Source organism: Balaenoptera physalus (genome assembly GCF_965194825.1).
Source record: "Balaenoptera physalus genome assembly, contig: SUPER_7_unloc_1, whole genome shotgun sequence".
NCBI classification, from domain to species: Eukaryota; Metazoa; Chordata; class Mammalia; order Artiodactyla; family Balaenopteridae; genus Balaenoptera; species Balaenoptera physalus.
Window position 1 is genome coordinate 13,727 of NW_028126534.1, and position 13,495 is coordinate 27,221.

Genomic DNA, 13,495 nt, shown 5'->3' on the forward strand with positions numbered 1-13,495 from the left:
CTCCTCTCATCTCCTACTTAATTCCTGCTCATCCTGCACACATACCACCTCTGCAGGAAAGCCTTCCCCAAGCTCTCAGACCAGGTCAAGACCCCTTGCTGCATGTGGAGAAAATTTTACAGCCAGAGGAGTTTGGTATCCTTGTGAATCCATGACCATGCAGGCATTTACGTGCCTGTCAAAATCACTGTTTCTCAAGCCTCGCTTAACTTGCATATGCAGGTGTGTGCGTGTGTGCTCATGTGCGCCCGCACCGTCTGCTCTTGGCTCAGCTTGCCTCACGCTCACTGTACTCTTTTACACCACTTTCAACAGTTCATACCAGCCCGTTGCCTAGGATAGCATGTGCCATTTAGTGGTGCTCAATAAATACCTTCAGTAAGAGAATGAATGGAGGCTGGAGCTCAAAAGAGGGGTCCAAGTGACTGGACTTCAGAGCCCAGCTCACCTCAGTCCCTGTACCATCCTGTTGCTTCTCACTCACTGTCGGAGCACCTGTAGTGCAACAAGCTCAAGCACACGCTGCAGGGCTGGCTCTTCCTGGGGGTTTTCAGCGCGCTTGTGTCCCATTCTTCCCCACAGCCCTGTGACAGTTACCTGGGAGCACTCCAGCACATGGCCTGGGCCTGAGTAGAATTGTTTCCCAATGTGACCATGAAAATGAATGTTTCTATTAATTTCTTGCACATAGTTTAAAAAATCAATAATAATAAAGACTCATCACGAATTTGAGAGCCAGTGATTTAAACAGTGATTCTAGGTTTTTAATAAAGCATAGATGCAGACAACTACAATACAGTGTCAGCCAATATCGCTTTATACAAGCCCCCACCATAAATTCCTTTTTGAGTTTAAAGTCCAGAAGAAGTTTACAGTTACAGTTGAACTTGTATGCTTCCTTTGTCAGATAATAAATACTATATTGTCCTTTTGGTTTTCACTGCTAGGAAACCTAGTCTAAACTCACTTTCAAATCTTATGCCTGGTGTCTTAGAACTTCAGTTTCTAATGAGTCACTAGACAACTTAATTATTCCCTTATACATAATTTTAAATATTCCACCTGAAATTCATTTGAAAGTAGGAACACTAGAGGTAGAAATGGTGTTTAGTAAATTATTTGATAAATTGTTTTTGATAATTTCATTAGGCATAGACAATATGTTCGATGTTTTATTTTCTTTCTTTTGTAGTAAACAGTGATAATGCTTTGCCAGTAGGTCTCAGAACAATGGTTGTTTATATACGTAAGTCTTTCCTTGTCGCTCTGTCTTTATATTACTTTGTGTACCCTTTTCTAATGAAATGTTTTATATTGAGATAATTGTGGATTCACATACACTTGTAAGAAATAATACAGAGATTTTATGTGCCCTTTACCCAGTCTTCCCCAATGGTCACCTCTTGCAAAACTGTAATACAGTTTGAAAAGTGGGATGTTGACATTGATAAAGTCAAGATAATCCCTCTTGTTGCCACACCCATATCCCTTCTACCCTACCCACTCTTTAGCCCCTGGCAACTACTAATAGTAGAAACAATTTTGAGTTAGGTAAGATAAAATTTCTCTTATGGTGGGTGATTTTAAAGACTCAGTGAGCTAGTCAACAGGTACTTATTGAGCTCCAACTTTGCAGGAATGTTAGGGAGTATGGACACTTCTTTGGATATTTTCAATCTTTATTTTTTGTCCGTGCCACGTGATTGGCAGTATCTTAGTTCCCCGACTAGAGATCGAACCCTTGCCCCCTGCAGTTGAAGTGTGCAGTCTTAACCACTGGCCTGCCAGGGATGTCTGGATATTTTCAAGTTGGAAAAAATAAAACCTCACAAAAACACCAGAAAGGATAATCCTTAAAAGAACAAAACAGGTACAGAGTTTCATAGGTGCCTAGTCTCTCTCATTCTGTGACTGTGCGTTTTGGTAAAATATAAGAGTTTGCCCACTTTCACACAGAACAAAAGAGAAAATGCCAGAATTTTCTTGTGAGTACCAAAGCTCATGGCCAAGGCAGGAGAGACACTGATTAGGGAAATGAGACTTGAAAATGAGAAAAAGAAGAATCACAGGTGACAGATGTACCAAGAGAAAAATAGAATGGCTTAAACTTAGGACAAATGATCAGGAAAAATGGAGAGAAATAAGACATCCGCAAAGACCAAAAATAAAACCAAGTTCATAATGAGCAAATCAAGGGAGGAGGAAATGTCGTAACACACAAAGACAGTCATTCACTGTCCTCAAAGTACCATTTCTGAACCATTAGAGAAGAAATTAAAGTATTCATGTGGCTATAAAGCATGAAGCTGTCCTTCTGATGGTTTGGTATTAGTTGTTCCTGGAGAACTGAGACTACCCTTATGGGCCTCTATTGCTCTCCAGGTAGGAAACCTCTCACTACCTGCATACCCTCAGGTCCTTGAAGTGTTGGTGGAAAAAACTTTATGCTTGACATTTGAACATCCAACAAAGAAAATTAATCTTCCCATAAAACTAACAGGAGAGTCAAATTGATTTTAGGATTTTTTCTTTTTTCATTTTTTAAATTGAAGGCTAGTTGATTTACAATGCTATGTTAATTACTGCTCTACAGCAAAGTGATTCAGATAATATATACACACACATTCTTTTTTAAAAACAGTCTTTTCCATTATGGTTTATCATAGGATATTGAATATATTTCCCTGTGCTATACAGTAGGACCTTGTTGTTTATCCATTCTATATATAAAGGCCTACATCTGCTAACCCCAGCCTCCCACTCCATCCCTCCCCCAGCCTCCTCCCCCTTGGCAACCACCAGTCTGGATTTTTCTTAAAAAGAAATCATCCATTGTGTATTTCTAAATAATATGATGTGTTTCTGAATACGAGTAAATCAATCTGAGGAGAAAAGTGAAGGACCTAGAGGATAGTCGTGGAGACCAGGATTAGTCTTAGGCATGCTGAGAAAGTAAGGAACATTTAACTGTCTCTTCCTACTGTGTCCCTCTCTTCTCCTTGGTGAGTGCTATAGACTGAATGTTTGTGTTCCTCCCTCCCCAAATTCATACGTTGAAAGCTAATCCCCAATGTGATGATATTTGGACGTAAGTGCTTTCAGAGATGATTTAATCTTGAGGATGGAGCCCTCATGAATGGGATTACCAGCACACTTTGGCGATACTGTGGGTTTGGTTCCAGACCACTGCAATAAAGAGAATATCACAACAAAGCAAGCCACACAATTTTTTTGCTTTCCCAGTGCATGTAAAAGTTATGTTTACACTATACTGTAGTCTATTAAGTGTGCATTATGTCTAAAAAAATGTACATCCCTTAATTTAAAATACTTTATTGCTAAAAAATGGTAACCAGCATCTGAACTTTCAGCCAGTCACAATCTTTTTGCTGGTGGAGGGGTTTGCATGCATGGATGGCTGCTGACTGATCAGGGTGGTGGTTGCTGAAGGTTGGTGTGGCCGTGACAATTTCCTGAAATTAAGACAACAATGAAGTTTGCTACGTCGATTCACTCTTCCTTTCATCAACATTTTCTCTGTGGCATGCAATGCTGTTTGATTGTATTTCACCCACAGTAGGACTTCTTTCAAAATTGGAGTCAGTCCTCTCAAACCTTGCCACTGTTTTATCAACTAAGTTTATGTAATATCCTAAATCCTTTCTTGCCATTTCAACAATCTTTGCAGTGTCTTTACCAGGAGTAGATTCCATCTCAATAAACCACTTTCTTTGCTCATTTAAGCAACAACTCCTCATCTATTAAATTTTTATCAAGGAGTTGCAGCAATTCAGTCACATTTTCAGGCTCCAGTTCTAATTCTGGTTCTCTTGCTACGTCCACCACATCTGCAGTTACTTCTTTCAATGAAGTCTTGAACCCCTCAAATCATCCATGAGGGTTGGAATCAACTTATTCCAAAATCCTGTGTATGTTGATATTTTGGCCTCTTCTTATGGATCATGGATGTCTTTAATGGCATCTGGAATGGTGAATCCTTTCCAGAAGGTTTTCAATTGATTTTACTCAGATCCATCAGAGGAATCACTGTCTATGGAAGCCATAGCCTTACAAAATGCCTTTCTTAAATAATAAGACTTGAAAGTCAACATTACTCCTTGACCCATGGCTGCAGAATGGATGTTGTGTTAGCAAGCATGAAAACATCATTAATTTCACTGTACATCTCCATCAGAATTTTTGGGTGATCAGGTGCATTGTCAATAAGCATTCATATTTTGAAAGGAATTTTTTTTCCTGAGAAGTAGGTCTCCACAGTGGACTTATATTCAGTAAACCATATTTTTATACAGATGTGCTGTCATCCAGGCTTTGTTGGTCCATTTAAAGAGCTCAGGCAGAGTCAATTTCGTGTAATTCTTAAGGGCCCTAGGATTTTTGGAATGGTAAATGAGCATTGGCTTCAACTTAAAGTCACCAGCTGCATTAACCCCTAACAAGAGAGTCAGTCTGTCCTTTGATGCTTTGAAACCAGGCATTGACTTCTCCTCTATATCTATGAAAGTCCTAGATGGCATCTTCTTGCTTGCAATAGAAGAGCATTTCATCTACATTAGAACTGGTTGTGTAGTGGAGCCACCTTCATTACTCATCTTAGCTAGATCTTCTGGATAACTTGCTATAGCTTCCACATCAGCACTTGCTGCTTCCTCTTGCACTTTTATGTTATAAAGAAGGCTTCTTTCCTTAAACTTTATTTGCCAGCTTCTGCTAGGCTTAATTTTTTCCTGCAGTTCCCTTACCTTTTTCACCCTTCATAGAAGTGAAGAGAGTTAGGGCCATCCTCTGGATTAGGCTTTGGCTTAAGGGAATGTTGTGGCTGGCCTGATCTTCTATCCAGACCACTACGTATTCATTCAGCCAGTCTGTGTCTTTTTGTAAAATTTACTTATTTTTATTTTATTTTTTAAAATTTATTTTTGGCTGTGTTGGGTCTTTGTGGCTGCATGTGGGCCCTCTCTAGTTGTGGTGAGTTGGGGCTACTCTTCATTGCAGTACATGGGCTTCTCATTGTGGTGGCTTCTCTTGTTGCAGAGCACAGGCTCTAGGCGCGTGGGCTTCAGCAGTTGTGGCACATGGGCTCAGTAGTTGTGGGTCACAGGCTCTAGAGCGCAGGCTCAGTAGTTGTGGTGCACGGGCTTAGTTGCTCCACGGCATGTGGGATCTTCCCGTACCAGGGCTTGAACCCACGTCCCCTGCATTGGCAGGTGGATTCTTAACCACTGCGCTACCAGGGAAGACCCAGTCTGTGTCTTTGGGTTGGAGTGTTTAATCCATTCACATTTAAGGTAATTATTGATATATGTGTTCCTATTACCATTTTCTTCATTGTTTTAGGTTTGTTTTTGCAGGTATTTTTCTTTTCTTGTGTTTCCCACTTAGAGAAGTTCCTTTAGCATTTGTTGTAGAGCCTCGTTTGGTGGTGCTGAATTCTCTTAGCTTTTGCTTGTCTGTAAAGCTTTTGATTTCTTTGTCGAATCTGAATGAGATCCTTGCTGGGTAGGGTATTCTGGGTTGTAGGTTCTTCCCTTTCATCACTTTAAATATATTGTGCCACTCCCTTCTGGCTTGCAGAGTTTCTGCTGAGAAATCAGCTGTTAACCTTATGGGAGTTCCCTTGTATGTTATTTGTCATTTTTCCCTTGTTGCTTTTAATAATTTTTCTTTGTCTTTATTTTTTGTCAGTTTGATTACTGTGTGTCTCGGTGTATTTCTCCTTGGCTTTATCCTGCCTGGGACTCTCTGCACTTCCTGGACTTGGGTGGCTATTTCCTCTCCCATGTTAGGGAATTTTTTGACTATGATCTCTTCAAGTATTTTCTCAGGTTCTTTCTCTCTCTCTTCTCCTTCTGGGACCCCTCATGCGAATGTTGGTGTGTTTAATGTTGTCCCAGAGGTCTCTTAGGATGTCTTCATTTCTTTTCATTCTTTTTTTCTTTATTCTCTTCTGCAGCAGTGATATCCACCATTCTGTCTTCCAGGTCACTCCTCTGTTCTTCTGCCTCAGTTATTCTGCTATTGATTCCTTCTAGTGTATTTTCCATTTCAGTTATTGTATTGTTCATCTCTATTTGTTCTTTAATTCTTCTAGATCTTTGGTAAACATTTCTTGCATCTTCTCAAACTTTGCCTGCATTCGTTTTTTGAGGTCCTGGATCATCTTCACTATCAATATTCTGAATTCTTTTTCTGGAAGATTGCCTATCTCCCCTTCATTTAGTTGTTTTTCTGGGGTTTTATCTTGTTCCTTCATCTGGGACATAGTCCTCTGTCTTTTCATTTTGTCTATTTTTCTGTGATTGTGGTTTTCATTCCACAGGGCTGCAGGATTGTAGTTCTTCTTGGTTCTGCTGTCTGCCCTCTGGTGGATGAGGATCTCATTTTAACTGTGTTTTATCTTATTTGGAGCTGGTGATCTTCTTGGATGTGTAAGTTAATAATTTTCAGCAAATTTGGGATGTTTTCAGCCATTTAAAATATAGTTTTTCTGTTCCTTTCTCTCTTTCCTCTTTTCTGGTACTCCTATCACATATATTTTGGTATATTTGATACCAAATGTCCACATTTCTCTGAGGCTCGGATATTTTTCTTCATTCTATTTTTTTCTGTTTTTCAAATTGTATAATCTCTATCCATTTATGTGTCTTCAAGATTGTTGAGTGTTCCTTCTCTCAGTTCAAATCTACTGGTGAGTCCTTCCAATGAATTTTTATTTTTATTAATATTTATACTACTTTTCAATACCAAAATTTCCATTTTTTAAAAAATAATTTCTGCCTCTTTATTGGTATCTCTGATGAAACTGTGTCTTCATATCAGGCTTTACTTCTTTAAGCATGATTTACTTTAGTTGTTGATATATTTTTCAATGGTTGTTTTGAAGTCTTTGTCTGTTAAATCTGGTCCTTCTCAAAGTCAGTTTCTGTTGCTTGCTTTTTTGCCTGAGTATGTGTCAAACATTCCTCTTCCTTTGCACTTCTCATATGGTTGTTTTTGTTGTTGTTGAAAGCTGAACATTTTGGGTAATGTATTATAGCAACTCTGGATACTGATTCCCCTCCCTGCTCACCTGGCTTGTTGTTATTTGCTTTTTTATTTGTTTTGTGACTTGGCTAAGATTATTTTTGTGAAGTCTGTTTCTTCCACAGTGTGAAGCAGTGTGAAACCTCAGAGGGTCCATGAATGGGTTCATGGAGCTTCTCACATTGTCAACCTGGAAATGGACTTTATGTGTTTTGTCTACTACTAAGATTTTTCTTGTGTTTATCTTGAATAATTAAACAAATTGGAAATAGCAGCGTTTAGTATTCTGATTTTCTCTTTTCTTATCCTAAACATGTTCCTTTTTAAAAATAGCATTTTTTTTTTTTTTAAGATCATGATTTTAATGGCTGCTCTGCCATTTTACTCTGTTGGTACAACCAATTCTCTAGGGAGGCCGTTAACCATTCTTGCTGTTACAGTTTTCTGTCTTCTTTGCTCTGTGATCCTATGCTCTGTTAGCAGAGTTGTCATTCTAAAGCAAAGATATGATCTTTACCAGGGTTCTGTTGTATATAAGCAAGGCTACTGGCTATGGTGACATATGGCTCAAGCTACTCACTTCCAAGGTGCTGGTCCTGAGTGCAGGATGCAGTTCCACAGCCTTATCTTGGCGCTTAAGACCTTCACATACTACCCCAGCAACTTCTTTAGCCTTTCTCACTAATGAATCCTTCATTTTCTACCTGTATGGGCACTTGCCCTCCCTTGCGCTACCCCAAATATTCTTGCCTCTGTGCTGTGGTTTTGCATTATGTTACCATAAATTCTTATCTCCCTTCTGTTACTGTTAGAGAATTACTGCTACAGACGTTTTCCTGGGGCTTCCAGCCAAAAACTCTTCTTTCTCTCCTATACTGTAGTAGGTCTTTGTGATGAGTATTTTCTAGGGAGATTTATGCTCAGTCAAAATGATCACTTTAGATGACTGTAGTCATTTAGTAATTACTTTAGGTGTCTGGTCATTCTCTCCTATTTCCTTCCTCCTTTTTATTTGTTAAAGACCTCCTCTGTGCCTAGCACCTCGCTTTGGAAGTGCTGGCATACCTTTTACACCATTAGAATAACAGTGTAGAGAAATGGACCTACATTAATTTTCTTCCTAGGGCAATCATTGTGGTTTTTCAAGCATAACATCCTTGTTTTTCATTAATTAAAACACATGGAATGTTTTATTCTTCATAAAAGACCTTGGTTGTTACTGGCAATTATTTAATTTTTTCAAAAATAAAAACAATGTGGGGGTGGTATGGGGTATCAAGCAGCGAGTGTCCCCTTCAAAGAATAGCAAGAAGCAGGACACCGTGAGACCTGACTGTTTTGGGTGTAGATGTGGCAGCTTCTTTTTATGAAATCTAAAAACAGTTTTATCCTGTAGACAAAAGGAGAAAAAAACTTTAGAGACACAGATATTAACAGGTAACTCTGTATTCATTAAATAACTATGCATAGGATTGTGACCCAGTAGCTTACAGATCAAAATTTGAGTCAGGCCACAAGCCTGCCTCCTTCAGGATCACCTCATAGGCTATTTTTCAAGTATGCTTCTGATGTTGGTGGAGAGGGCAGGTGTATCAAGAAGAAGGAACTAATTAAATACTTTGTTACTGCCATGTTTAGTGAAATTGAGATAAATTCTCGCCAGGAACGTTTTTCTTTATTAACTTGACCTTAAACGACTTTTTCTCTGACTCTACCCAGGACATCTTAAAAGCCTATGCCATTTTCTCCCTACAAAATATGCCTAAAAGGATCCCAAAATAGTACAGACTATCAAGACAGAGATGTCTTCTGTTTGCTCTTTGGGTGGAAGGTTTTTAAGCACTACAAACTTTGCTAACAATCTGATGCCCAATGCCTTAGGTAAAGGCACTTAAGCGTAAAGAAGGTAACGCACTGTAAAGATGCCCAGAGATGACATATTAATCTGCTTGGGCTGCTTTAACAAAACACTACCGACTGGGTAGCTTAAAGAATAGATATTTATTTCTCATAATTCTGGAGGCTTAAAATCTAGCATCAAGGTGCTGGCAGATTCAGTTCCTGGTGAGGACCCTCTTCCTGGCTTGCAGGTGGCCACCTTCCTGCTGTGTCCTTACACAGTGGAGAGAGAGTGCGCAAGCTCTATCTCTTCTTATAAGGACACTAATCCCATCATGGGGGCCCCACCCTTATGACCTCATCTAAACTTAATTTCCTCCTAAAGGCCTGCCACCAAATAGCATTACTTGCGGGCTTCAACATATGAATTTGGGGAGTACATAAACATTCAGTACATAACAGGTGATCGCCCCCACATTTATCATTGGATTTTAAGATAATCATAGAGCCCACATCCCCAGCTAATGTAGGATGTGTGCACCTGTACACTGGGAGAGGGTTAACAACTCCTCTCTGAGAATCAGAGTTCAATAGTCCTGAGAGAAAACTTGGCAGGCAGGAAACTCTCTCTCTTTCTCTCTCTCTTTCCTCTCAGGCCTCTTTTGGGATATAATCAACATACCATGCAATTAATCCATTTCAAGTGTACAGTTCAACAGAGGAGTCCCTTTGTAAGTGTTGCGGGAAGGCTATTCTTAAATGAAACAAAAATGTGATAAAAGAGAATGTTTGGGGATCTTTCTCACATAAAGAGAATTGATTAGTGACAATGACACCACCAGCTCAAAAACAGGAACACTGATGCTGTGAACTAGACACCTAGGTGATTTTGTGAGAAATGCTTCATAGATAATTCTGAATGAATGTTGGCTGTTGTTCTTTGTTGGTTTAAATATAGGTCTTGGCCACTTGTATGCTTATATTGTTTTGGATGTTTTCTTGTATTCAGTTCAATTCAAAATGGGGTTATTTGCGATTGAACAAAATGGGGGATAATTTCACTGTGGGTCTAACATTTGGCTAGGACACAGGTAAGATGAATGTTATGAGAAAGATAGAGTGGAGGCATTGGCTAGGTCCACACTAACTAAGTCTCTAACAGGAAAACTTCTGTGTTTAGTTTGGAGTTTTGTAATGTAGACTCTAATTCCATTGTCCGTCTTGTTTAGGCTGCTTTGGGGGGATGGTGACTGTCTTCTTCCCTGTACTCTGTGTGCTCTCACTACCTGCTGCCTCTGTACACAGACAGGCAGCTGCAATAATGAGGTGTAATAAATCAGGTGCTGAGCTCATGGCAGGAGTTACAAATTATTCAAGACTTTCACAGGGGAGCTTGGACTAAGACTATCCAGGTAATGCTGCAATCAATCACAGAGTAGAAACACTGCCTCAGTCTGCCAAGCGAAATCAGAGAAGGCTGTCTCAGAACATTGCCAAGCGACCCTGTGGTGGGTGAAAGCAGCATGAAAATCATAAGGTGATAGGATACTATTTGGGCTGCCTCTCCTAATGGAAATTTTGAGTGTATTACCTGGACTTTCCCTCTTTTCTAGCAGAAACAATTGTGATAAAATTACCTTGGAAGAACATTGGAAGTTTATTTTTGAGACTAGTCATCTCTTGTTCAATAGTAAGTGAATTTCACTGTGCTTGAAGTATTATAGTCAGTTTGAGTTATAAACAAACGCAAAACACATTGTCTTTAATTAGGAGATTCAAAAATGCCAATATTTTCTTATTTCTATCCCTCTTGTCAAGGAAACAGAAACTGCACATTGTAATATAAAAATCAGAATTACTCATTTGTTCATGGTCACTTACCTTCAAGTGTCTGAAGGAGGAGGGGAAGTATTGTTGACAGGTGGGTCTCCATGAAAAGTTACATGTTTAAATAAGTTGTTTCAACCTAATTATATAGCATTTGTACTTTTAACTGATGCCTTTAAAATTAATGTCAAATACAAAAAAGTGTTATGTTAATCAGAAGTCCTCAGATGCTGGCCCTAGTAGCAGGGAATAGTTTTGGAACAAGGAACACGCTTATTACCTTATTATCCTTATTACCTACTTTAGTAATTCACGTGGCAAGAGTACTGTACTTAGCCTGTGTGGTAAAAATGTTAAGTTATCAATACAGGTGCTGTATAAACATGTTTATTGATAAAGCTAGTATGTTTAGAGTTTAGAGATTTCTATATGAAATTAGGAATATTTACACTGTGAATAGTGAGAAGTGAGAAGAAAGGATCTTTCGGTTGTGAAAATTAGATATTTGGAGTCCTAAATGTTAAGACATTGTTAAATTGATGACTACAACAAGTCTCCATTTCCTGTAGACACACCTCTTTGAAATACATGGCTTTACTGTCCATCTTTTTAAGAGGTAGAGTCTTTTATCCCGTTTATTTACCTAGAATGGCCTTGTGACTGGCTTTGACCAAAAGAATGTGGAGTGAGTAATATTTGTGACAATCTGATCTAGGACTCAAGGGGACTTTTGACTTCCTCTTACCCCATAGAATGTAGTGTGTCTGTGTGAGGAAGCTTGGTAGAGCCTCATAAAGGGTGAGACCACGTGGAGCTGAGATGGGATCTTCCAGCTGAGGTCCCTCTGGATGAATCAGTCCCCAGTTGAACAGCCACATGAATAATCTCAGATGAGACAAGCAAAAGAACTTTTCAAAAGTTCTTTTCACAACTTGAGCCTGGACCAAATAGAATTGTGAGCAAATATAATCCTGTTTTAGCCCCTTCTGGGGTACTTTGTTATGCAGTGATAGATACCTAACACAGTTATTCTAAATGCCAGCATGCAGGGTTAAGTCTAGTAAAAGGACTAAGAATTCATGATCTTGCTCTTTGTTTCTCTTAAATGCTCCATTTAACTAGTTTTCTGTTTTTGATCAACTGTTGTAAGGTACTACATGGTTAGGAAAGCTCAGCATTATCAACTTACAATCAGCTGTTCTTAAGGCATTTTATGTATTAGCCAATCCCACTATATGACTCCCATTACCTCCCTGTGTTTAATAATACCTCTCCTTCCAGTCTGGCGTCCTCTCTTTGTAGACAAAAAGACTACAGGGTCTATCGTTTGTTGATCTTTCAGTCTCCGGTTCTCAGTAGAGTGCCTTCCACATGTACTGTTCAGTGGGCGATTATTGATTGATTGGGTACATCTTTGTTGTGCTTCTGCCAGAGTCTATGGTCTTTGCTGGCAGGTAACTCATTCTCTGACTCCAGGATCCAGATAACTGCCTGGCCCATGGCAGATAATCAATGCATTCTTGGGATTGATGGATGCCTTTTGCTTATTTCTCTAATCTCTGTCAAGGAAAAGTAGAGGAAAGTTATATACAAAAATAAATGATTTTACTTTTGTGAGAGCCAAAAAAGTACAGTGTGAATCCATCACCTTCAATGAATTCCTGGCTCAGACCACTGCATGTTAAATGGTAAAGTAACTGCAAGTACTCTAAGACTTCTGCAGTGAGAAGGGGAGCACCATTTCAGGAACAGATAATTGTAAGTTACCTTTGGTTTTTTTTTTTAATTTATTTTTAATTAATTTATTTAGTTTATTTATTCTTGGCTGCACTTGGTCTTCACCGCTGTGTGCAGGCTCTCTCCAGTTGCGGCGAGTGGGGGCCACTCTCCGTTGCGGTGCACGGGCATCTCATTGCGGTGGCCTGTCGTGTTGCGGAGCACGGGCTCTAGGCGCGTGGGCCCCAGCAGTTGTGGCACTTGGGCTCAGCAGTTGTGGCTCGCGGGCTCTAGAGCGCAGGCTCAGTAGTTGTGGCGCACGGGCCCAATTGTGCCGTGGCATGTGGGATCCTCCCGGACCAGGGCCTGAACCCATGTCCCCTGCACTGGCAGGCGGACTCCCAACCACTGTGCCACCAGGGAAGCCCTGTAAGTTACCTTTTAAAATCTCCAGTTGGTGCATATGTTTAAAAGTGAAATATGCATTGCTAGTGGGCTCCATCTCACAAAAGGGAGAGCTTCCTGCTCTTCCTGTCAGTGCCTGACAGTTCATGTTTTTCTTAATACTCATCAGTATGCCCTCTGTCCCCTACTAGAATAGGTGACTTTAAGAAGAGGACCTCCACTGTGATGATGATGGACTGGAAGGGTTCTGAAGGAGATGTGAGAACAAGTTGCCTCACTTCCGTTCTGAAAGTGAGCAAGAAGCACAGCCAAGTAGTCGGGAAGAGCCAGCAGGGCTCTTGGGTTGTAGGCATTGTCCCATTGTGTTCAGAAAATCCCCTCTGGCTTTGTTGGATATTCCCTGTTAGATTCTTTAAAGTAACAAAACAACCCTCTGTTTTGAGGAAGAGAGGAAAGTGACTGATGTGTGACGTATGGACTGCCCACATACTCATTAAGGGTCATATAATGTATGCAGTCAAAACTTTGGAATTAATGAAAAGAATGTTGGTGGTAGAGATTTAGGAAGGATCTAGAAGCAGGTACTCTCTTCAGGGGGTTGCACGTTCTAGTGACCACCTAAAGAGCTAGAACTCACGCACGTGAATCATTAGCATCAGGCCAG

At 39.9% G+C, this 13,495-nt stretch overlaps 1 protein-coding gene and 1 long non-coding RNA gene across 2 annotated transcripts in view; one reads left to right on the top strand and one right to left on the bottom strand.

Annotated features, from left to right (window-relative positions):
• Nucleotides 1-4,224: 4,224 nt before the first annotated feature.
• Nucleotides 4,225-7,968, bottom strand: LOC309665256. The gene is made up of 2 exons (XR_014266296.1): nucleotides 6,585-7,968; nucleotides 4,225-6,011 (listed from the first exon to the last, which is right to left on the bottom strand). It is a non-coding gene; the product is annotated as an uncharacterized lncRNA (long non-coding RNA).
• Nucleotides 7,969-10,997: 3,029 nt separating this feature from the next.
• Nucleotides 10,998-13,495, top strand: part of LOC309665250 (uncharacterized protein) — an 89,291-nt gene continuing 86,793 nt past the window's right edge. Inside the window, exon 1 of the mRNA XM_082478889.1 lies at nucleotides 10,998-13,122. Coding sequence (XP_082335015.1) covers nucleotides 13,057-13,122 — 66 coding nt within the window. The 5' untranslated portion in view covers nucleotides 10,998-13,056. The remainder of the gene's footprint in view (nucleotides 13,123-13,495) is intronic.